At 44.7% G+C, this 24,861-nt stretch overlaps 1 protein-coding gene across 4 annotated transcripts in view; it reads right to left on the bottom strand.

Annotated features, from left to right (window-relative positions):
• Positions 1 to 334: 334 nt before the first annotated feature.
• The window catches only part of ELOVL5 (ELOVL fatty acid elongase 5), an 80,528-nt gene continuing 56,001 nt past the window's right edge, over positions 335 to 24,861 (bottom strand). For all 4 annotated transcript variants that reach the window (XM_083177330.1, XM_083177331.1, XM_083177333.1 and 1 more), the window contains exons 5-8: positions 20,016 to 20,187; positions 16,498 to 16,622; positions 15,782 to 15,916; positions 335 to 3,345 (exon numbers count right to left, since the gene is read on the bottom strand). In XM_083177330.1, the coding sequence (XP_083033456.1) occupies positions 3,214 to 3,345; positions 15,782 to 15,916; positions 16,498 to 16,622; positions 20,016 to 20,187 (564 nt within the window). In that variant the 3' untranslated portion in view covers positions 335 to 3,213. The remainder of the gene's footprint in view (positions 3,346 to 15,781; positions 15,917 to 16,497; positions 16,623 to 20,015; positions 20,188 to 24,861) is intronic.

Raw genomic sequence — 24,861 nt, 5'->3', positions numbered from 1 at the left:
CCACTCTTTAGAAATCTTGATACATCTTCCCCTATATTAATATATTTAGCCTGTGTGTAATACTGCTCTGAATGGTGCTGTGGAACTTTTTGACAACCTAAAAGAAATATAACAATAACATTTGAAGAATAATAAAATCTATTTAAAATAAACTCAGTAGTTATGTTACAAATATGATCACCAGAAACAGTGCTTCAATTTCATAATTACTCACTTAGACCTGCTTGTAATAATATATATTTCTTGGACCCAGATTAACCCGTGTAACATTCAAGCAGACCCCCGCCCAATACATTAAGGTGCAAAGCGTTGAATAAAGCAACCATTGTCAATGTATATTTTCATGTTTTTAATATATTAACAGACACATCTGACATGTGTATTAATGTATAAATGACTTTGCCAGTGGTGGACGTTAGGCAACTAAAGAACTGAAAAACACAATACGTTCATACAACTTCCTTGGCATCAATATGACTAAATTGCTCACTGCAGGATCTATGACATACATATCTGGTCCTCCCTTATTGCACTGAGTTGAATAAAAACAGAACAAAATAAAAAAAACTAGGTCAAATTATACTGTTACTATACAAAGACAAAATCTTAATTGAACAGCAGAAGTTGACATGTATTTTAAGATGCACCGGTCAACTTCATAGTGGAGGCAGCTATTATATCAACTGTACTAATATACTAGACTTTAGCCAATTAAGACACATTGAACAAGTGATATCACTAAAGCAATGTTTTATTCTTGTTTCTCTCTAAAGCCAACCATCCAACTGCCAATCCCACAAACTGTCAGTGATGTCATCGGTTCATAGTTAATTGGCAAGCTGCAACCTCAAGATTACTCATTCATCACCTATGGCTGCGGCCACAGTGTATATGAAACAGATGCACAATATGCAAAATAGACATAAAGGTAAGTAAATTCTGGTGTCCATGTAGGATAATATTTCAGTGCAGTACGTTGCAGAAATGCTATGGAGTAAAATGGTTCATGTCTTTAGTGCTGGGGCCAGACAGCAGTCTTCTGTAGGGAGTTTTTTTAACAAGTCCATTAAGTTGAAAAAAACTCCATAAGCTGTTAATGAACAATTTTTTTTTAGGTGTGAATGCCATGGTGACCCATATACATTTGAGCACCCAAATATATACCGGTATGGTTTAGGCCATTAGCTTCCCTTGAGTGCAAAATCTGAACATGAATTATACAAACAAGTAGCTTAAGCACAATTCAAACAAAATACAAAACTGTGATACAGTAAAAACTATTAGGGTAACTCATTAAGGAAGCAAACACACTCTCCATTAAAATTAAATAACACTAAATGAAAACTTTAATCTGCAGGAAATGTTTTACTAATTTGCAGTCATCCTCAAATTAAAGTGTAACTGTTGCCTTCACAGAGTAGAAACAATATTTTGTGGGAAGAACCAAGAATTCATTAGGAGCTAGTTACATCACTTTTGTATCAGTGATGTCATGGTTACTGTTGGATAGATAAGCAAAACACTGGTTACTAGTGAATAATAGACTATTGTGAAGACAATATATAATTTACTAGTGAATTGGTGGGATAGATTGTTATTTAATAATGAGTTAATAAAACTAAATATTGGATCATAATGAATAGGTAAAACCAAACATTGGTTTTTAGTGGATTAATATGACAGACTATTGGGTTTTAATAAACTGTTAAATCATACTATTGGTGCCTAGGGAGGTGATGAGACAGACTATTGATTCCCAGTGAAGTGACAAGACAGAATATTGGTTCCCAGTGAAGTGATGAGAAAGTATATAAGTTACTAGTGGATCAATTGAATATTTGTTTCAACCCACAAAATCACTGTCCCCACTGTTAGAAGGTAATGTAGGTATAATACAAATAACGTCTAAGAAAACTATTTCTACTAAAAAAGCAGATTTTCTTCCCCTAACCTGTAGGAAGTCATGGGTCCTATTACCTAAATGTTATCTTATTAAGGCAGTTCATTCAAATGGCAAGTACAAATACACTAGCAAGTACTAATGCAAATACACTAGTATCCTGCATTAGAAAATTAATTATAATTCTTGCTAACTATAAATTGCTAGTCAGCACCTAGAATATGAAACTAGTAAGGCAACAGCAGTGTTATTTACTACAATAATACTTTTCTTTGTATCCATAGTCTATTTCAAGGGCACATGAACACACAATAACTGATCCCTTACCCAGGTCAGTGACAAAGTTATCTGCTATACCAGAGTACCTTTCGGGGCACTAAGAAGGGCTAAGCAGCCACAGTTAATGTTCAGGGTTCTCCACCTATCTAGCAATACAACTAAATACAAGTGCTTCCACATATATGCTGCTTCTCTTTATGGGAATGCTCTTATCAACCTTAATTATTCTAGGCCCATAATCTCAAGTTAAATGTGGAACTGAGAGTTTGTGTCAAGCTGTAACCGTATGCAACTGTGGTGACACTTCCTAAATGAAAAATGACTATGTTTGGTCACAACCCAGAGACATAACGCACAGTCCTGAGATAGTATGTTACTTGATGTAGTCTAATTGTTACCATGTTCTATCTCATGAAAGACACTTACAGGGGTGTCCAGAAAACTGTGAGGTATGCATAATATAGAGATTTGCTTATCTAAAAAGTGATACAGACAATAAAACATATGGATTCATTTTTAAAAACAATATACACAGATTCACTTTGGAATAATCCAAGGCTGTATTAACATGGTAAAAGCCATCCCCACAAATCTGAATTCCATTTTGGATAATGTGGTTTAAGGGGATGAGGAATAAGTGCTTTATAAGTATGAGCAGAGGGGAGCAACCTGTGACTCTCCCGATGCTGTTTCTCTGCAAGTCCCGTCATACCTTGACAGAATCAGATTTGAACGCCAGAAGCTGGCAGAGCATGAAGGGACTTGTTGATAGCAGCAGGGCATGCCGAAGCTTGTCTTACTGCCTGATTTAGCTGGCAGGACTATAACATTAACTACCGCTAGGTTTGTAAGCAATTGTAATGTTTCTGTGGCATTGCTATGACGGGTGGAATTTATTAAGGCCTATGTTAATCACATTATATTCACTAAGAATAGTTACAGTAGCTGTAAGGGTGTCAGTGCACAGACTATACTGTGCTTTCAATTTGATGTTGTATCATGTGGCATGGTAAAAAGCTGGCTGGATTTTCTGATCAATCCCTTCTTTGTTTACGCTGCTTGATATTGTCTTCCAGGGAAGAAAAGCCATTTGTGTATCCATTCACTGCACTCGCTGAGCCATTCTGGTAATCTTTCCTTCGTGAAGAGGTTTTCTTGCTGTAAGTCTGTGAAAGAAAACAATAAAATGCTGAGTCAGTCATCCCAAAAAGATGTATCCAATCTTAGTATAAGCCTCAAGATACCAGTTCCACCTCTCCTTAAAAAACTTGAGACAAACAAATCTGTTTAAAATGCGCACACCTCTACAACTGCAGCCTGTGGTACCACTAAGGAGTCTTTCACCTGTAGGCTCCAAATTGCATACACCAGAAAATAAATGGTGTACCAGCCTGGCACAGTTGATAGATATCCAGGCCCCAAGGCCCTCATTCTGACCCATTCGCTCCCCTGCGCATTCGCACAAGGGAGCGATGGTTTGGGACGGTGTATGTTAATTTATGCGCATGTTCAGGCTCCGTTTGCGAGCGGGCATGGTGAATTGATAATTCGCCGGGCCCGTTTACACAAAGCAGTGTGGGCAGGAGGGGTGGGGTGGTGGGCACGGGTCACGCCCATGGGAACACCCAGCATTTCATGGGCATCCCCATAAAAACACCAGAGAGTGTCTTAGATTTGTCCCCCTATAATTTAATCCCCGCACTTAAGCTGCAAATGGATGTTTATGCAAAACATCCATTTGCATGCATGTGGGGAAACTCGACGTGCGAGGGGAGGGGGGGGGGGGGAAAACTCAGGACGGCACAGATAAAGACTTCCGTGTTCCATTCCGATCAATATGTACCAAGATGATGTAATGACACTTCCGGCGATGCATTACTGGGAAATGGAATGCACACTAGTGAAGAATGAGGAACACTACAGCACGTCGAGGTGCAGTGCCGCACTTGCTGCCAGAATGGCGGAACATCACTTCCGGTTACGGGATTTTGGACGGAAACAGAAGTCCTTGTTTGGACATTATTTGGGAGACTAACCATTTGAGTGCCAACGTTGCTGTGAGAGATGTCTGAAATATCCGCTAAAAATGCCAGCGTCACTCAAGCGACATATTTTGGCGCAATATTTAACTAGACTTCAATTAATTGACTTCAGATCATTTGCAGGCAATAACTAAAGAGATTCATATTCCTCGACTACAACCCTGGCATTTTTAGCGGATATTTTGCACACTCACAGCAACATTGTCACTCAAAGGTATGAATGACAGTCCCTTGAAGAGACGTACTTGTGCTTCGGATGAAAAAGTTTTTATTCTGAAAACGCGTTGAAGCCAAAGATACATCACTTAACTGCGCACCATTACGCTAAAGAAAAGCAAGGGAGTGGAAAAGTTTCCGTAACAGATCATTCCTGTTGCCCACAATACCTTGATTGGTGTCCGTGAGATATATAACCCACACAGTGGTTATATACAATTTATTCACAATTTTATGTGAGTGTTTTTTTTTTAAAGAAATGTTTTCTGCATGAAAAACTCTCTTGGCACTCTATATTTGCAGTTTGAGTTTTTTGCAGTTACTCATATTGGAAAAAGAATTTCACAGAACTGCATGTCCATTGTGATACTAGATGTGCGATTACCAATCGTTTTCATGTGAGTGCAATCTATGAAATTAAACATCCTTTCAATTACCAAATGGGATTGCTCGATGTCTGGTTTCTTTTTGTGAGTTTTTTCAGATTTGAATATATTGGAACAATAATAGACTATGGACCTTATTCTGATTGATTCGTTTGCATGCACGTTCACATGCACTCGTGCAAATGGTAGTCGCACGCATGCAGACATGCAAATTTATGCACATAACACATGCGAACATGAGCATTCGCAACAGTACCCAAAGGGGAGTGGACTCAAAGTATCCGGACACTTGTGTGCTCCTGTGTACGCAAGATCATGCACTGTGCGGGCGAACAGCCTCTGTGGGTGATTTCATTGGCAACTCTTAACAATACGCACGCAGTCAACCCATTCTCAAGCCATTAGTTAATGACATGATTTGACTCATTTCATTATGTTTATTGGAACTAATTTAGTAATCTTAACATACATAAGAGCCATTAAAAAGACTGATGCAAGTGTGGTTTAAAACTTTAAACAAATTAAACATATAAGTGGGTTGTGAGAATGTTTAGGTTTAAGAAGTTTTGCACAATGATTGTCAGTCATTATAGTGATTTAGTAGTCATGTTTCCAAATGAAAGTGTCCACGTTTGTAAAGCGAATGATATTAAGGTGTTACATACACGTATATTAGATATGAAGCATGAAAGGTAGAAATGTTTGTGCAATAGTGTTCCTGCATTAAGAAGACGCGCTAAGTGGGCCACCCTGAGAGAGAGCGAGAGAGAGAGAGCAGTAACTGATCCATGCAATCACCGACTTATGCAGCGACGGTGGAGACCAGGCAGGGCAGGTCCATTCCCCTGGATTTCCCTTTAGTGCTGGTCACTGGGTCGTGACGTTGGAGCCCCAGCAACAAGCGGCATCAGAGAGAGGAGGAGGTAAGAGTAGGGTAGTGGAGGAAATTTTCCGGAATGCATCATCCTGTTTTGTCAAGGTGGCTGTGTCACAAACCGTGGGTCTCAGCCCCGTCTGAGACCACGTCCATTACCTTCCCGGTGGTCAGTGTTGAGAGTAAGGCCTCTGGTCGCTGTCAGTGTCTGGCAGGATGTCCCATGTGTGGCTGGTGCTGACCCGTGTAATCGACATGCCGGCACGCTGGACTCCGCGCGTCATGGGCGCCGCCATGACACTTGCGCTCAGCTGACCAGAGGATCCAATCCCGCTGTTCAGCCAGGGTAACCTCTGACCCACACACCTGCATACCTCTCAGGTGTGCTCACTCTTTCCCTGTACTGATTGGTGCTGCTGCAGCTAGCCAATCAGTACTCAGCGAGGGGGATATATTCCGGCCTCTAACTTTCAGTCATCGCCTTGAATTTGTGTTCATCTGACCTCAGTACCTCCTGTGTTCAGCTGTTTCCAAAGGCTCATGGTTATCCGGTCTCCCCGTGTACCTCTCGCAGATTCTGCCGTTACTACCTGGTTTGTCATCTCCAGAAGACTCCTGCCATTCCACTCTGCAGTCGAGTAACTACTCCTGTTTCCATCCTCACCTGGCATACCATCTCCAGAAGCCTCCTGCAATTACCACCGTGCAGTTGAGTGATCCCATTGACCCTGCTGTCGACATCAGTGTTGACACTTTCACACTGAGCCTCCCAGAGACTATTCCACCTACCCGTGTCTCCAGTATCATTACTACTCACAGCCTACGTCCAGAGGGCCAGGGCAGAGGGCCGCGACCTGCCTGTCAGACGCAGCGAAGTCCATATCCCCTTGCGGGGGTCCCTGGTGAATACCGCTGGCAGGTTAGACTCCGCGCCTCTGTTTACGGTCTCCGCCAACACTCTGGTACGCAAGGCCTTGCCTCTGTGCATGTCATTCATCAGGCCTCCAGCCTTCCGATACACAGCGCCCTCCACTGGTCCACCACGGTCAGGGCCGGGAACACAACAGACCCCAGACCTGACAGTAAATTCAAGGCCGATGGACTCGGCTCAAGACCCAAGTGTGGGACCAGCGGTTCTTCAAAATGTTGCTGCCAGAATGGAGACCCAAGAAGCCACTCAGCAGCAGGTGATTAAATTCCTACAGGATGTGTCCAGTCGGTTGGACACCCTGCAACAGTCCCTGTCGACTTCTGTGTCAACCTCTCCTGTAGGGTCAGCAACACCAGCCCTACCTTCCCGTCTTCACCTGCCAGCACCCACCAAATACGATGGTGACCCCAAGACCTGCAGAGGGTTTATCAACCAGTGCCAAATTCAGTTTGAATTGATCCCTCAGAACTTTCCTACGACCAGAATTAAAATTGCATACATGGTGTCGTTATTGACTGGTTCTGCCCTGAAGTGGGTATCACCCTTATGGGAAAGAGCGGATCCTCTGCTGGCAGACTATGACCAATTCATCTAGACCTTCCGCCGCATATTCGACTTGCCAGGTCGACCCGTGTCAGCAGCTACCGACATCCTCCAGATTAAGCAAGGGTCCCGCCCCATGGGGCAATATGTAATCCACTTTCAAACTCTTGCTTCTGAATTACAGTGGAACAATGAAGCCCTGACAGCTGCCTTCTGGTTAGGAGTCTCTGACCGGATTAAAGATGAGCTGGCATCTCGCGATCTTCCTGACCAATTGGAAGATCTTGTATCCCTATGTGTCAAGATTGATCTACGTCTTCGTGAGAGAGGACTAGAAAAACACAAGAAGTTAATTCCCAAAGTTTCTCCCAAGATTCGTTCTGAGTCTCCTACGCGTGAAGAACCAATGCAAGTGGGTAGATCACGACTGACTCCCGAAGAACGTACCCGTAGGCAGCGCAATCGTCTGTGCATATATTGTGCTGCTCCTAGTCATTTCATTAATAATTGTCCCGAGCGTTCGGGAAACGACCGAGCCTAACCTGTAAGGGAGGAGTCAGGTTGGGTCAAGTGGTGAAATCTCCCCCAGAAAATGACTTTGTTTTGCCCGTATCTTTGGATACCCCTGCCGGTGCCCATTCTAGCACCGCCTTGGCAGATTCCGGTTCGGCCGGGAATTTTATTTCTCAAGACCTGGTTACTAAACTGAAGATTCCAATGGAACCATTAGTTCCACACCTAGCTGTTACAGCAGTTGACGGCAGCAGAATCCCAGGCAGTGAGGTTCGTTTCTGTACCAGCCTCCTCACCCTTAGAGTCGGCATGCTGCATCAGGAGCAGATCAAATTTCTCGTCATTCCCAAATCTTCTTATGAAATCGTCCTCGGTCTTCCCTGGTTTCGTCTTCATAATCCCAACATCAATTGGAAGACGCTACAGATCGAGCAATGGAGTTCTCATTGCCAACAGCAGTGTATCAAGTCAGTGGTACCCACTCGTTCAGCCAATGTAAAAATTCTTCCTGGGCTCCCTGAAGTCTACAGTGAATTCGCTGATGTGTTCTGCGAGCAGTCTGCTGATACTCTTCCTCCTCATCGTAATTGGGACTGTAAAATTGACCTCCTCCCAGGGAAATTCCCTCCTAAAGGTCGAACTTATCCATTGTCTGTTCCTGAGACCCAAGCTATGTCTACATACATACAAGAGAATCTTCAGAAAGGTTTCATCCGGCGCTCAAGTTCCCCAGCAGGCGCAGGTTTCTTTTTCGTAAAGAAAAAAGATGGAGGCCTTCGCCCGTGCATTGACTACCGAGGTTTAAACAATATCACAGTCAAGAATAGTTACCCGCTTCCTTTAATTACCGAACTTTTTGACCGAGTAAGAGGTGCCCGAGTCTTCACCAAATTGGATCTCCGTGGGGCATACAACTTGATAAGAATTCGTGAAGGTGACGAGTGGAAGACCGCATTTAACACCCGGGATGGTCACTACGAGTATCTGGTAATGCCTTTCGGCCTTTGTAATGCCCCCGCAGTATTCCAGCAATTTGTAAATGAGGTCTTCAGGGACATGCTCTACGTTTGTCTTGTGGTATACCTCGATGACATCCTCATTTTTTCAAAAGACTTATCCTCTCATCAAACTCAGGTCAAGGAAGTATTGTCTCGTCTTCGCCGAAACAAACTGTATGGCAAGATTTCCAAATGTACCTTTCAAGTTCCTTCCGTGCCCTTCCTGGGTTACATCATTTCTGGTTTCGACTTACGTATGGATCCAGAGAAGTTGGAGGCTATTAATGGGTGGTCACAACCCACTTCCCTCAAAGCAGTCCAACGCTTTATAGGGTTTTCCAACTACTATAGGAAATTCATTCGAGGCTTCTCCACGTTGATTGCACCCATCACCGCACTCACCAAGAAAGGGGCTAATCCAGCCAGCTGGCCTCCAGAAGCCGTCGCAGCCTTCCAGTTTTTAAAACAAGCCTTTGTCACTGCTCCTATCCTGTCCCAGCCTGATGTCGACAAACCCTTTTTTCTTGAGGTAGATGCCTCTCACATAGGAGTCGGTGCTGTACTATCCCAAAAGAACAATGATGAAAAACTCCACCCCTGTGGGTTCTTCTCTTGCAAGTTTCTTCCAGCAGAAAGAAATTACTCCATTGGAGACCAAGAATTATTGGCCATCAAATTATCTCTCGAAGAATGGAGATATCTTTTAGAAGGTGCCAAGTTCCCCGTGACGATCTTCACAGATCATAAAAACCTGTTATTCCTCCAGTCTGCCCAGTGTATGAATCCTCGACAGGCTCGTTGGTCCTTGTTTTTCTCTCGTTTCTCTTTCAAGTTGTTATACCGTCCAGGCACTCAGTATGTGAAAGCGGATGCTTTATCTCGTTCCATGCAAGAGGATTCTGACCTGCAGGAGAATCTGCCCATTCTTGACCCCATCGCCTTTGCTCCCACTCAAGTGTCGCCTGTGCCTCCTCCTGGTAAAATCTTTGTCCCCACTGAACTGCGTCAGAAACTTCTCTCCTGGGCACACAAGTCGTTATTCTCTGGGCATCCTGGCGCCCAAGGGACATTAAAAATTCTTCAGAGATCCTATTGGTGGCCGCAAATCGGCAAGGAAGTGAAAGAGTTTGTGGCTTCATGTCCAGAGTGTGCACAGCACAAAGTGTCCCGACAAGCTCCAGCCGGCCAGCTCCATCTTCTGTCCATTCCATCTCGTCCCTGGACTCACATTTCAATGGACTTTATCTGCGACTTACCCAAATCTCAAGAGTATAACACCATATGGGTAATAGTTGACAGATTTTCCAAGATGGCCCGATTCATCCCGTTACCCGGGCTACCGTCCGCTCCCAGTCTGGCTCAGCTGTTTGTACAACATATCTTCAAAAGTCATGGCTTGCCTAACGAAATTGTGTCCGATCGTGGGGTACAATTTGTAGCACGGTTTTGGAGAGCCCTGTCTGATGCATTCCAAATCAAATTAAAGTTTTCTTCAGGCTATCATCCCCAGTCCAACGGTCAGACAGAAAGGGTGAACCAGGATCTGGAGACCTTCCTACGTCTTTATATATCATCCTCTCAAGATGACTGGTCGAAACTCCTCCCGTGGGCAGAATTTGCTCATAACTTCAGATACCACACTACCACTGGTCATTCCCCTTTCTTTATAGTCTATGGACAAAATCCCCGGGTCCCCAATTTTGAAGATTTACCTGCTATAGATGTACCTGCAGCCGCAGCAGCCGTTAACCATTTCTCTCAAATCTGGCGAGAGATTCATTCTAACATCAAGAAAGCTTCAACAAGGTACAAATTCTTTGCAGATCGCAAGAGGAGAGCTGTTCCTGAGTTGCGTCCAGGGGATAGAGTTTGGCTTTCTACACGGAATCTCAGACTGAGAGTTCCCTCTATGAAATTTGCTCCCAGATTTATCGGTCCTTACACGGTTCTACAAAAGATCAATCCTGTGGCATATAAACTGAAGTTACCCAAATCTTTACGCATTCCCAACTCATTCCACATCTCTTTGTTACGTCCTCTCATCCTGAATCGCTTCCAGACTTCTTCACCATCATTACCCAAAGTTCGAACCAGCAGGGGAGTAGAATTCGAGATAAACAAAATTATTGATTCTCGTCGGAGGTATGGGCGTCTCCAGTATCTTATTGATTGGAGAGGATACGGTCCTGAGGAGAGGAGTTGGGCAGATGCAGAAGATGTGCATGCCCCCCGTTTACTCAAAGTATTCCATGAAGAGAACCCGTCCAAGCCTAAAGGGTGTTCGGTGCCCACCCTAAAAGGGGGGGGTACTGTCACAAACCGTGGGTCTCAGCCCCGTCTGAGACCACGTCCATTACCTTCCCGGTGGTCAGTGTTGAGAGTAAGGCCTCTGGTCGCTGTCAGTGTCTGGCAGGATGTCCCATGTGTGGCTGGTGCTGACCCGTGTAATCGACATGCCGGCACGCTGGACTCCGCGCGTCATGGGCGCCGCCATGACACTTGCGCTCAGCTGACCAGAGGATCCAATCCCGCTGTTCAGCCAGGGTAACCTCTGACCCACACACCTGCATACCTCTCAGGTGTGCTCACTCTTTCCCTGTACTGATTGGTGCTGCTGCAGCTAGCCAATCAGTACTCAGCGAGGGGGATATATTCCGGCCTCTAACTTTCAGTCATCGCCTTGAATTTGTGTTCATCTGACCTCAGTACCTCCTGTGTTCAGCTGTTTCCAAAGGCTCCTGGTTATCCGGTCTCCCCGTGTACCTCTCGCAGATTCTGCCGTTACTACCTGGTTTGTCATCTCCAGAAGACTCCTGCCATTCCACTCTGCAGTCGAGTAACTACTCCTGTTTACATCCTCACCTGGCATACCATCTCCAGAAGCCTCCTGCAATTACCACCGTGCAGTTGAGTGATCCCATCGACCCTGCTGTCGACATCAGTGTTGACACTTTCACACTGAGCCTCCCAGAGACTATTCCACCTACCCGTGTCTCCAGTATCATTACTACTCACAGCCTACGTCCAGAGGGCCAGGGCAGAGGGCCGCGACCTGCCTGTCAGACGCAGCGAAGTCCATATCCCCTTGCGGGGGTCCCTGGTGAATACCGCTGGCAGGTTAGACACCGCGCCTCTGTTTACGGTCTCCGCCAACACTCTGGTACGCAAGGCCTTGCCTCTGTGCATGTCATTCATCAGGCCTCCAGCCTTCCGATACACAGCGCCCTCCACTGGTCCACCACGGTCAGGGCCGGGAACACAACAGACCCCAGACCTGACAGGCTGGCCGCAGCAGCAACATACTGTAAGGAGTCAGCATGACTCATTATTAATATTGCTGTCAATGCCGGGCTCAGGTATGGTTTAAGGCCCTTATTCAGATCTGATCACAGTACAACTTTGTTCTTAAAATGGGCAAAACCATGCGCACTGCAGGTGGGGCAGATGTAACAGGTATAGAGAGTGTTTTAGTTTTGGGGGAGTTATTTTGTTTATGTGCAGGGTAAATACTGCACAACACATTTATTGGCAAGCTGCTCAATCAGATTGTAATGTCACTCAGGTGCTAAAAGGGAGTAATTCTGGTTAGGAAAAAATATTTTGTATACCATTTGCACACTGAGTGAGAAATAACAAAATAGCAGGGTAAATTCTGGCTGCATTATTTTTACACTGCAATTTAGATTCAGTTTCAACACACCCCACCCAAATTTAACTCTCTGCACACGTTATATATCTGCACCACCTGCAGTGCACATGGTTTTGCCCATTTTGAGAACAAATTTGTACTGCGATCAGATCTGAAAAAGGGCCTAAAGGCCCCCATACACTAGCCGATTTTGGTCAGATTTCAGCCAGATCAGTCGGATCTGGCCGAAATCGGACCAAAATCGGCTAGTTTTGATGTCCCCTCAGATCCGATGCGCGGTCCCGTGCGCATCGGATCTGCGTCGGGTGGTCGGACCTGCTGCACGTCCGACCACCCGACTTGGGACCTAGTGGGGCGGTGGAGGGAGCAGGGGGGGCTGGGGACGCTGCGGGGGACACGTCTGTGTCCCCCGCTGCTGGGGACAGCGTCTGTGCGGCGAGAAGGTAGAGGGAGCAGGGGGGGCTGGAGACGCTGCGGGGGACACAGGCTGCATAGAGCCGGGCAGGGGGGAGCCGGCCGGGAGCTGTCAGTAATGAATAAAAAAAAAAAGCCCATACAATGAATGGGCGGCCTGTGATTGGCTGAGCGCTCTCTCAGCCAGTCAGCAATTGGCTGAGAGAGCGCTCAGCAGCCAATCACAGGCTGCCCATTCATTGTATGGGCTTTTTTTTTTTATTCATTACTGACAGCTCCCGGCCGGCTCCCCCTGCCCGGCTCTATGCAGCCTGTGTCCCCCGCAGCGTCTCCAGCCCCCCCTGCTCCCTCTACCTTCTCGCCGCACAGACGCTGTCCCCCGCAGCGTCCCCAGCAGCGGGGGACACAGACGTGTCCCCCGCAGCGTCCCCAGCCCCCCTGCTCCCACCAGCTCCCACCTCTTAGCCCCCCCCCCCCTGCTCCCCGGGTTTTTTACATGTGATAAATCGAGACGATTTATCACATGTAAAAAATGGCACATCAAGTGCCAATCTAATCAAGCTCCCCCGGGGAGCAGCCGGGGAAGCTCAGGGGGAAGTCGGGGGCGACTTGTCCTAAGGACAAGTCGCCCTAGTGTATGGGGGCCATAAGAGAGGAGGAGGCACATGTGCAGTTTCTCCTCTTGCAGCACAGTTGTCCAGTAGACTCTGGGATGGCACCACGGTTCCAGTTTATTTATTTATTATTTATTAGCAGTTTCTTATATAGCGCACACAGATTCCGCAGCACTTTTACAGAGAATATTTGACCATTCACATCAGTCCCTGCCCCAGTGGAGCTTACAATCTATATTCCCTACCAGATGTACATGCACACACAGACATTCTAGGGTTAATTTTGTAATGTATGTATGTATGTTTTTGGATTGTGGGAGGAAACCGGAGTACCCGGAGGAAACCCACGCAAGTACGGGGAGAATATACAAACTCCGCACAGTTAGGGCCATGGTGGGTATTAAACCCATGACCTCAGTGCTGTGAGGCAGTAATGCTAACCATTACACCATCCGTACTGCCCCCAGTGATGTCTGTACTGCACAAGCATATTTATGCAGTGTGGATGCCAGAGAGGTATTATGTATTTGTGAACCTGAATACTCTGCAATCATTATAGATTAACCCTATTTGTACGGTGTTTATTTGCTTTATTTTGCCTCTCATGTGAACTGTTCCCTCCTATCATGTAGTTACTTAAAATATTGCTTTGTTCTGTACCAATGCCGCTCCCCAGTGGTTCCTCTTTCTCTTATCACTATCTCTCTGCCCATTCTCATTGCTCCTTTATCATCACGCCTTCCCCCATTCCCTCTCACACCATATTCTCCTCCCTCACTTCCTGGCCCACCCTTCCTCTCACCAGTTGTGTAAACATGTTGTAAGGGGGGAGCAAATGGTAAAAATAGATCCTACAGGATATGTACAAACATCATGCTGGAGATGTTGCGCAAAGTGCCCTCATTCTCTAGAATTCCCTCGTCCTGTCAGAATCTCTATGAGTTTCCCTGTCATCAAATGCATGCTTAAAATGTACCTTTTATTAAAGCACGCCAGCACTCCCCATAACTCTATACAATTCTCCTCTACACTATGGGTGGTATTCAATCCCGGACGCTATTTCCGCCTATTCAGTGTTGCCATTACCAGCGGCATGGAACTCAGATTCCAAAAAACAGATCAGACTTTAAAACAAGTCAGATCAGTTTTGTCGGAAACGGCCACGGATTGTCAAATTCACAGACGTTTTTTGACAATCTGCGGCCGTTTTTGCAGATTTGCGGACTTTCCAACACTCAACAGTCAATACATAATTCAATACCGATTCTCTGTTGAAAGGAACGAAAACTGCTAGAAATTCCAACTGTCGGAATGTCCCGACAGTCGGAATCCGGCATTGAATACCCACCTATATATTTTACTCAAAAAATTCTCTAGCTGTTAGAATGTACATTTTTTTAGGCAGGGCAGTACTCTACTCTCTGTCTCCTTCTCCCTTCAGCATGTTTTTACAGGATCACTGAATACTAAAATCAATGGAGGTGCAAGCAGAAATTAACAGTAACTGCTGCCTGGTTTTTCCCTGGCTTCTAATTAATCAGCTCTGAGCACTTTATCTAAGGGAACAGACTGCATGACTCAGCCCATGGTTAATTTAATCTTCCCTGTTAATAACACTATACTAATACAGAAGAAAGGGTTTGACTCTGTATTGCGCTAATTTATGTGTGCAGCACCACCAAAATTCCTCCTGTTAGTGAGGAACAGTGTAGTAATGGAAAAGGGGGGGAGATTGGGGTGCGCTACTCAATGTAAAATCTGTACCTCCCAAAAAACATAATTAATATAACATTTTTAAAATTTCATTTCTTTAAGTTTTCGTCCACAATGATTAGGCCCAGTCCAAGTCTGAAATAATAGTCCTTTTATTAAAGATCAAAACCCTTTGATCTTTAATAAAAGGACTATTTTTCCAGACTTGGACTGGGCCTAATCATTGTGGACGAAAACTTAAAGAAATGAAATTTTAAAAATGTTATATTAATTATGTTTTTTGGGAGGTACAGATTTTACATTGAGTAGCGCACCCCAATCTCCCCCCTTTTTCCAACACTATACTAATGTTAAGATCTAAAGAATATGCTTGAAACACAACTATCCAGTTGTGAAGCAGTTCTACAAAATGGACACACAAGGCAAGAGGGTTCTCCGGCTCCAACATAAGTTTTTGAGAAGTATATTTTTAAGATCGCTTCACTACCCATGTAAGTAAAAGGTAAAAGTTAGTTATTTCACGTATTCTGTATAAAAACTGCTTTGTGTATCTTTGTGTATTTTTGGAACAGAGCAAACTGCACATCACTCAGGACATCTGCCAATCTCGCAATGCTAAAGCACGCTAAGGAAGAACGCTATTGCCTACACAGCCAGTATAACTATATGCTATGGGGAAGATATGGCATTTCTAAAATGGAGCCTTTACCTTAATGTAGAAATTGGTGAAGAGAATGATGAGAGAGATCATATAGCCATTCTGGAAATACAGCCATCCCATGGGAAATGCACAGCGCCAAACCATCGCACAGCTGGTCTGAGTCATGGTCAGGACGAACTGAGTCTGCAGCAAAACACAACATGAGACAGTCAGCTACAGTAAGCTCTGTTATGTACAGAGTACCGGGAATCAAACACAAGTGCTCTGCAACATACCGTATATTCAATATGTACCTTTACTTTATGGAAAATAAATAGTCTGGATGGTGATTCAATCTTAGTAAATGAAGAGGGTGCTACAGGTATACTGTTCAAACATGACCAGCAACAGAAGCATACAGTAATTTTGTGCCTCATTCAGGATCTCATTCTACATAAATGTATAGATAGGAAATGACTACTTCATATAGGAAAACTACACGTAGGAACAAACATATAACCAAGGTATTGGCCTGTTAAATGTTCAGTAGAATCTATATACACACACCCCACATAATATAATGCACACACAACAGATATTGCGTAAAGTAAGCTGTATCAGGTTTCATCTGTAAGGAATCTGGTTTATTACTTACATATCTAATCTGTGACAGAGACGTGAGAAAATTCCCTTGGTGGGCGGTGGAGATAAACAACATGCTCAGATAGCAGATTCACACTTACTTGTGTATGCTCTGCCAAGAGACAGATGAATGAAAGGCTTACCAGTTGGCACTGAGTGATGTACTTCTTCCACCACAGATAGGGGCGCAGGGACGGAATAGCCGACAGTCCGTAGTAGGAATACATCAGGACATGAATAAAGCTATTGAGTGTTGCACCAAAGTAAGCTACAAGGAAAAAGAGTGTAAATAAATACATATTCTAAATTAAAAGATCATCTGGACTACATCTATGAGCAAACAATCTATCCAATGAACTAGCTAGCATGGTTTTAGGGGTACCTGTTATGGTGGCCACTAATCATGTGACACAGACCTGACTCTGGTCATAGTGAGTCTGGTTTCTTATAGTAGAGTGGATTAGTAACCTAGCCCACTCCTCCATATTACATCATAGTAGTTTCTTCCTATAAACCTTGGAATAAGTGTGGCTATTTCAGTAAATGATTTGATTTGATTGTAACTAGTTGTTTATAAGGGATTGCCTGTTTGGGGGCATTTACTGAACTACCCATCACTTATGCAGAGGCTCTGTCATGCTGAGATGTAGGGGTGTGTGCATGCCTAAACCTAGTTCCGCTGAGTGCCACCTGATGGCCATAGAGGTCAGGTGCAGCGTTAGGCTGCCAGCGCTGTAGGGAAAGGTTAGATCTGAATTACTGAAAAGCTCAGTAGATCACTATTACTAATTGTTACTTGCTCTCACACCTCTTCAGAGTTAGATAACAGATAATAAAATCTGCCTATTGGATCCTTATGCAAAATATGACTAAAACAAGACTAAAAAATATGACTAAAAAATAATTGTGGAGCAAATGGGCTTATGAAGACAGTTCCAATGGTTTTTTTTTGTTGCCCTGGCTTTAATTTGTGCCCTACTGTTAGCTAACATCACAATTTTTTTTTAAATATATTTATATTTAATCCTTGAAGTGGATCTTTCAGTTCAGCAATATATAATAACAAAGCACTTTGGGGCTCATGAAAAGTACATAAACTTCTGCAATGTGTCTATCCATACAGAAGCGGAATGGAGAAGGAAGGGCCGAGGTGACGTAACCAGAGTACGGTAAGGGCGTGCTAGCACACATTAGGTAGCATTAAGAAGGCAAGCCTGTAGGTCTGCCTACTTCCCCCCTAGTGCAGCATCCTCACTGAAGACTATGATCTTGTTATACTTGTAATATAACAGTATTACATAAAAACCCTGCCCCCCCCCCCCCCCAAAAAAGAATGTGTTTAAATACGTATAATGTGTAAAGATAATACAGGTTGAGTATCCCGTATCCAAAATGCTTGGGACCAGGAGAATTTTGGATAACGGATTATTCCGTATTTCGGAATATTTTAATATTTCAATTATGTATTTTGAAGTATCTTGCATGTTTGCTGTATAAACACATAAAATACACACAAATATATTTTATTACCACATAAAATACACACAAATATATTTTATTTGTTCAAAAAACAAGGTTTCAAAACATGACACAAAATTTGTGTACTATCTCAGATATTGAATTTGAATGCCAAGCAATCATTTTCTTGTACATATATAGTGCCAGTTACATATCATGTCCCCAGTGATGCTGTTACAAATGTCCCCAGTGAGTTTTTAGCAAAAAAAATATTTTTTTTTCACTTTCTGGAATGTATGGTTTTCGGAATAATTCGGATAACGGATACTCGGATACGGGATACTCAACCTGTACTGTATGCTAGTCAACAAAAACATGTCATTTTAAAAACAAGAAAAACTACCACACTAAAGGCCCCCATCTACTTGGGCGAAATGGGCAATTTTCATGCATTTGAATTTATTGCGATGGATCGTATGAAAACTGTCACATCGCATGTCCTTTTCCTGCGATTGCGAGGTGATGCAGATCTCAAGTGCTGCTGCAAGGATTTATCGAATCACGCAGGCATGACTGGGATAGCATCATATGTGATTTAGCTGCCCGGGAGCTGCCAGGTGAGTTAAATGGGTATTGCATGTGATATTTCACACTAGTGTATGGAAGCCTTAAGGGCCTAATTTACAGGGATCGTTTATGTGATCACCTGCGCAGTATCCCCATTTTCGGGAATCTGTACACATGCAGGACTCATTTTGGGCTGTGCATTCATTCCTCTTCCTGATTGCAGAGGCATACGTGGGGAGGGATGAGGGTGTCCAGCGCTCAGGAAAATAGGGGTGTGTTGCCCACATTTCTCAGGCGTGGCGAGGCCAAGGACTGCGTCATGAATGCAGTTTTCTTGGCCTCGCAAGAAGAGGAACATAATGACCAATGGTTTCGATGTTCCTCTAAACCTGTGATGCGATCACAGTTTTTAGCGATTACAGATGTAGGCAGGGCAGTGTATGCACCTCCTCCTGCATTTGTATTGTTTGAGTGCAACTAAGCATATGCAATCCATTCTGAATCAGGCCCTAATTGAGGTAATCCATTCGTATTTGATGCAAGATGGGCCTGTTTTCATTGGATCACCATACGTTTGCTTCTAGGACCTCTTTGCAAATTCCAGGAAGAGGAAGACAATATACTGCAAGTAGTGCAGTTGGCACAGTAAGTATTTCCCTAGAGACAGTGATTATTTTTTCCTATGGGACCCAGACATCATTGGTGAATTTTATGTTATTACAAGATAAAAGTCAAGTGTATTAACACACACACACCAAATCAATTTTCTTTTTATTATAAATACTTCACAAAACCCATAGTTCTCCAGTTTAAGGATCACCATAAGGTCCTCATGAGTCCACATAAGCCTCCATGCACAGACAAAAGTAACAAACCCAGAGGCGTACCTACATATTCATGGGCCCCATAGCAAAAGTTTGTATGGGCCCCTATTTAGCAGCTGATGGTGATAAATGTATGTAAAACATATTATGCCTGGTACACACCAGGACGACTAGGGCCCGATCCCCTCAATCTAGATCCAATTCCGACCAATTGGATGTAGATTGTGTGCTGATTGGGCCCTTTTCTGTCCTGGTGTGGACCGATACGTTGCGCGGTCCCGCGGGTCGGTCCGCCGTTATTCAGATCCTACCTGCTGCAGGTAGGATCTGAATAATGACCATACAGCCGGGTGCGGGTCGCCATCGGATCGGACCCGCTCAAGGTGCACATCGTGAGCGGGTCGTGCCCCCCCCGCATCATCGTGAGCGGGTCTGCAGAAACACTGACGACCCGCTCATGATGCACATTCGTCGTGGTGTGTACCCCACATTACTTAGACTGCAAAGATGGGCCCCCTTCAGCTCTGGGCCCCATAGCAGCTGCACCCCTTGCACCTGTGGTAGTTACGCCCTTGAACAAACCCATAAACCACTGACTTGCTCCTTACAGAGCCGCATCATGAATGTGTAATAAATGCTGTATCACATCTATTTATAAAGCAGCGTGGAAGGATCACTATATAGAATGCCCACTGTAATAAAACAAAATGCTATATAATTATTATAATATATGCTAATTGCATCTTGTACAATGTATTCAAAAAGCAATATACAAGTTTCCAATGGTGAAATAACTTTCTTAATTAACTTACAGTGTCCACAGGGTACCCAATTCATGACAAACCACCAAATTGTAAGCATGGACGCATGGTGGTAAACATGCAAGACGGTAATTTGGTGGTTGTTTTTGCGGAGTATGAAGAAGAAAGTATCCATGAATTCAATGAGTTTGGAAAAGTAGTACCACCACAAGACTCGAACTATCTGTGAACGAGAAACAGAATACATGTGCAATGTGTCAGGGCAAAATAGCATAAAGATTTTTGTGTGTGGTCACCAGGCAGCAACGATGCCAGTAGTGATCTATTCACTTAACCCAAGTGGTCAGATTTGGCAACTCATGTTTTTTTTTTTTTTTAAACTGAACAATGATCTAATATATGGAGATCTCCAGATTTGTTTTTACTTTAAATCATAAAATTATTACTCTATTATATGGAACTATGGTCCTTATTCTAGTTGATTCGGAGGGATGCGTATTTCGGACAGGAACCAAGTGTTCTTAGCCCCGCCTACCGTACGCATCGCTCACACTGTCCGAACGCGGCAAGATGCCGAGCGAACGGACCGCGAGTAGATGTTTCATGTCAACACCTCCTCCATCTGTGGGAACCTCCCCCATCCTCCGATGGTCGCCGACTATCGAATGATGGACCGAGCGGACATGTTTCCATATGAAAGCAGGGATATGGGCAGGCAGCTGACATCCGGCTATGTCAGCTGTCCGCCCCCCACACATGCGTCACGGCCGCATTACCATACGTACGCCCAGTGTTTTCATGGGAACTGCTGCGATATATAAGAAACTGTAAATAAATAATAAATACATTTCTTGCCATCACAGCTCACAGGTCAGTTTTCAACTGACCCCCCTGCACCCGCCGTTTACACCTCGCTGGGTTCTTACAGTGAGATGGAAATGGCGTGTGCGGCTGCCAAAATGGCGAAGCTCGTGGCTAAATACAGCGGGCTCCCTGCATTAGCCGTGAACCTCACCATTTGGGGGAATCCTCGCCGTCCTCTGATAGCGAGGATTCACCCGGAACATTGAATAGGATGAGCGCCCAGCGCGGGGGTTAAACAGCGAGGATGGCTTGTTTTCGGCGATCCTCCCCGAAAACAAGCGATCCTCGCCATAAAAACCCCCTCGCCAGTTGCACTGAATACACCCAATAAAGTTACTTTATTTTTCTTCTTTACTTACAAATATGAAACAGACCTATAGTGGGGTGCAGGGTGCTTTACAGGTGTCCTCAGGGTAGTACCTCCACAGCTGTCACATTACTGCATTTGGGCCTAATTCAGCATCAGTTGAAAACTACAACTGTTGTCACTAGCATGTGGGGGGGAGGCGCAGGACAAGGCTGTCTGGCATGATGAGTTCCTCCCCATGGTGTGATTGCAAAATTTAGCAATCGCAGCACTAATACTTGAACACTTTGCTGGATATCGAAGCATTCACATAACTATGGTAGACCAGGGGGGCGTGGCTTGGACGAGCTAGGTGCCGGCAGCAGTTTTCTGGAGCTCCTGTACCCTATCCTGTTTAATATCCTTTTTAAGCTACCAGACGGCTCTGCACCCAACACTAACAACAGGACATCTGCCTGACCACCTGGTGCCCCTCCTGCAACACTGGCGCGGTCTTTATCTGCCACTCCGACTACGACATCTGCTGTGCCTACTACTGCCCTTGCTCCCGGTCACTATTGTCATCCACGGTCGGCTGCTCTACACAGACTGTATCATCTTGATTCCGGTTGGTAAAGTGGACTGGGGGGATGCGCGCTGGTGCTGTCCCTGGAGTACATTAGCGGGGAAGCGGCTTGCGGTCTTTGCTGAGACTCGCTGCTGCGGTCCGCTCGGTGAGGGCCGGCGCCATCTTGCCTGGCTCACAGATCCATCGGGTGGCGCAGCAGAGTGGGGTTTGCTGTAAACCCTGCCACTACAGGAGTGCCCCTATATCTGCCCTCTGCCCTACAGTAACGTATACTCGGCGATTCAAGTGGCGGTGAGTGGTGACGGTGGCTATCTTTGGAGCGCGGACGCCATTTCTCCTGTCTAGAAGATTGGCTGCGGCACTGAGAGTAGTTATCTACGTTTAGCAACTACATTGATAGTCTATTTCTACCACTGTTCCTCTGTCACATCTTAGTAGACTACTGTTGAAACATGGACTCCTCTCTACAATATATCCTGTGAGAGATTCAAGCCACCACCATTAGATTATGCAGGCAGCTGGAGGATTTGCGGGGAGGTGAATCATCCTTCCTGTGTCCACTTGAAAATCGGGACGTAGCTGCGGTGGGAGATATCCCTATACATATCGAGCCTCTGGTGCCTCCTGACATAATCCTAAACTGTGCAATCCTGTGTGACGTCGGGAAGCGAGACTCACCCTATTTCTATAACTTCAATGGAGGCGATCTGACCAATGCATGGGATGTTTGTGTATCTATAGCTCCTTTGTTCTGTCCGGACGTGGGTCTGAATACCTCAATGGACCCATACTATTTTGCTGACCTACCTGAGTCTAAGATGGTTTTGTACACTGTACCTTTGTCTCCAGATCCTTGATATGTTACTGAAACTTACATTTGCCTTCCTTACACAGCACTATTTGTACTCTGGATACTACCTCAGCGGCCACCATGCAACTGATCCTACTTATGGGACTCTTCTTCTGCTCTATAATGAGACTGAATACTGGCCAGATTAGCAATTTTCTTACATCAAAATGTTCTTACTGTTTATATGTGCCTTACTAACTCTGATAATGCCTATTTACAATGGTACTTTGGGTTCTGGAATGGATAAATGTTAAACATTCCACCATGCTCTATTATTGAGGAAGTTCTTCTTTCTTTTCCACTAGTGTATGTTAGAAAGAACTGGCTGATATGTATATATGCTTGATGGCGGCAGGCTGGTTTTAACCTAGCTCAAATACTTCTATATCCTGATATATTTGCCCCTGCTACTATCCGGCTACTCTCCTTCTATGTGGGTGTGGGCGGGGGGGGGGGGGGGGGGATGGGTCTTAGACAGGTAGCTTAGTTAGTTGGGGGAGGGGATATAGTTAAGGGATCCAGGTATGCCTAATTGGGGGTGGGTTGTACAGGGTGGGGGGTTATGGGGGAGGTTTGCTTTGGGTCTTTTGGGGGGGGGGGGGGGGGCTAATTTATTTTTTCTTATTTCCTTGGTTTGACCAGACAATGGATTATGTGATGTTACATTTTTACTACTTAATGCAGTGACCAGTTTCTCTTGTTGCTACTGAGTAATATATTGTCGTATCAGAATACTTTATTTGCAACAATGGTATTCGGTTATATTCCGGTGTGGTAGCTTATTTTAATTGCATGTGTATCACATACTCGCTATTCCTGGAGCCCAGATGGCACCTTTGGGTAACAGGAATCTCTACATCCTGTATTGAACTGATCCTACCTGATATCTCCACACATATTACCCTTGATCTATTGCTATTTCTAAATACCACTTTATCATTAATGACATCCTATGTACCATCTGCTGCATAAATACCCTGTGCCTTCATTTTGATATATGTGGAATTTGTTGTCTGGTCTATTATACGTTATGTCTATGTCGGGAGTTTTGTATGTTTGTTTATCTCAGAAAATCACAATAAAAACAGAAGGCAGACATTTTTTGCTAATGAGCATTCAACGCTGAATTAGACCCTTTACTCACAGTCATGTTAGAAGCAAATAAAGCTTTAGGGGGGGTATTCAGTCCTGCATTACGGGCCGTTTTTCATTCCTTCTGAAGTCGGTATTCAAAGCACCAACTGTTGAGTGCCAGAAAGTCCGTAAATCAGTAAAACACGGCCGTGAATTGAACTATCAGTAGCCATTTCCGACAAAACAGATTCTTTGTCAGAAACTGCCCTCAATACTGTCGGCAGCATTGAATAGGTGAAGGCTGTTATTTTCGCAATTGCAGATATGGCAGTTTCATGTAAGTGGACAGCTGCAATTTTTTTCTCATTAGAAAAGTAACACCACCTCCTACTTGTAGAGAGCGAATCTTTATAGTTCCAAGTCAGGTGTGACAATGATTGTAGTCACTTTAAAATACTCATGTATCACTTCTGCGTAACTCATGTAGCACATTGGGCCTTATTCTGGATGGTTCGGACGGATGCGTTTTTGCAGACTGGAACTGAGTGTTAGCCCTGCCTTCCATATTGATCGCTCACACTGTCCCAATACGGTAAGACGCCGACCGAACGGACCGTGAGTGGATTTTCTATGTGAACTCCTCCTCCATCTGTGGGAACCTCCCCCATCATTCGATGGTCGCCGACCATAGAATGCTGGACCGAGTGGTCAGGCAGCACCGAGTGCTCCAGATCACTCGGGCATGTCTCCGTGCAAAAGCAGGGATATGGGCGGGCATCATATGTCTGACCCCCACACGTGCGTCACGGCCGTATTACCATACGTACGCCCAGCGTTTTCATGGGAACGCCCATGAAACGCAGGGCGTAAGCATATGGTAATGAGCCCAAACAGCCCTTCACGCCCCTCTCCACCCCCTGTAAGGATTGTACAGAATTTACGCCGTATTCGGACGTGCGCGGTGTTCACACATGCTCAGATACGCCTCTGCACATGTGCAAACACCAACCATCGGCCATCTGTACGCATTCGGAGCCATCCGAACCAACCAGAATAAGGCCCATTGTGCAGTTTTGGAACAAGCGCTTTTACTTTTTCAATGTAGTTTCACTTTAAGCACACAAACCGAACTGACTCCATAAGCATACACTAGCCGCTAAGGACAGGAATGATTCACGATCACACTATTCACAGGTCTAGAAATAACCTGTGTGGAAACAGTCAACGGGCAGGA

This window comes from Crinia signifera, chromosome 3 (genome assembly GCF_055691185.1).
Source record: "Crinia signifera chromosome 3, ASM5569118v1, whole genome shotgun sequence".
Taxonomy (NCBI): domain Eukaryota; kingdom Metazoa; phylum Chordata; class Amphibia; order Anura; family Myobatrachidae; genus Crinia; species Crinia signifera.
This window is presented reverse-complemented; position numbering and strand designations above follow the sequence as displayed.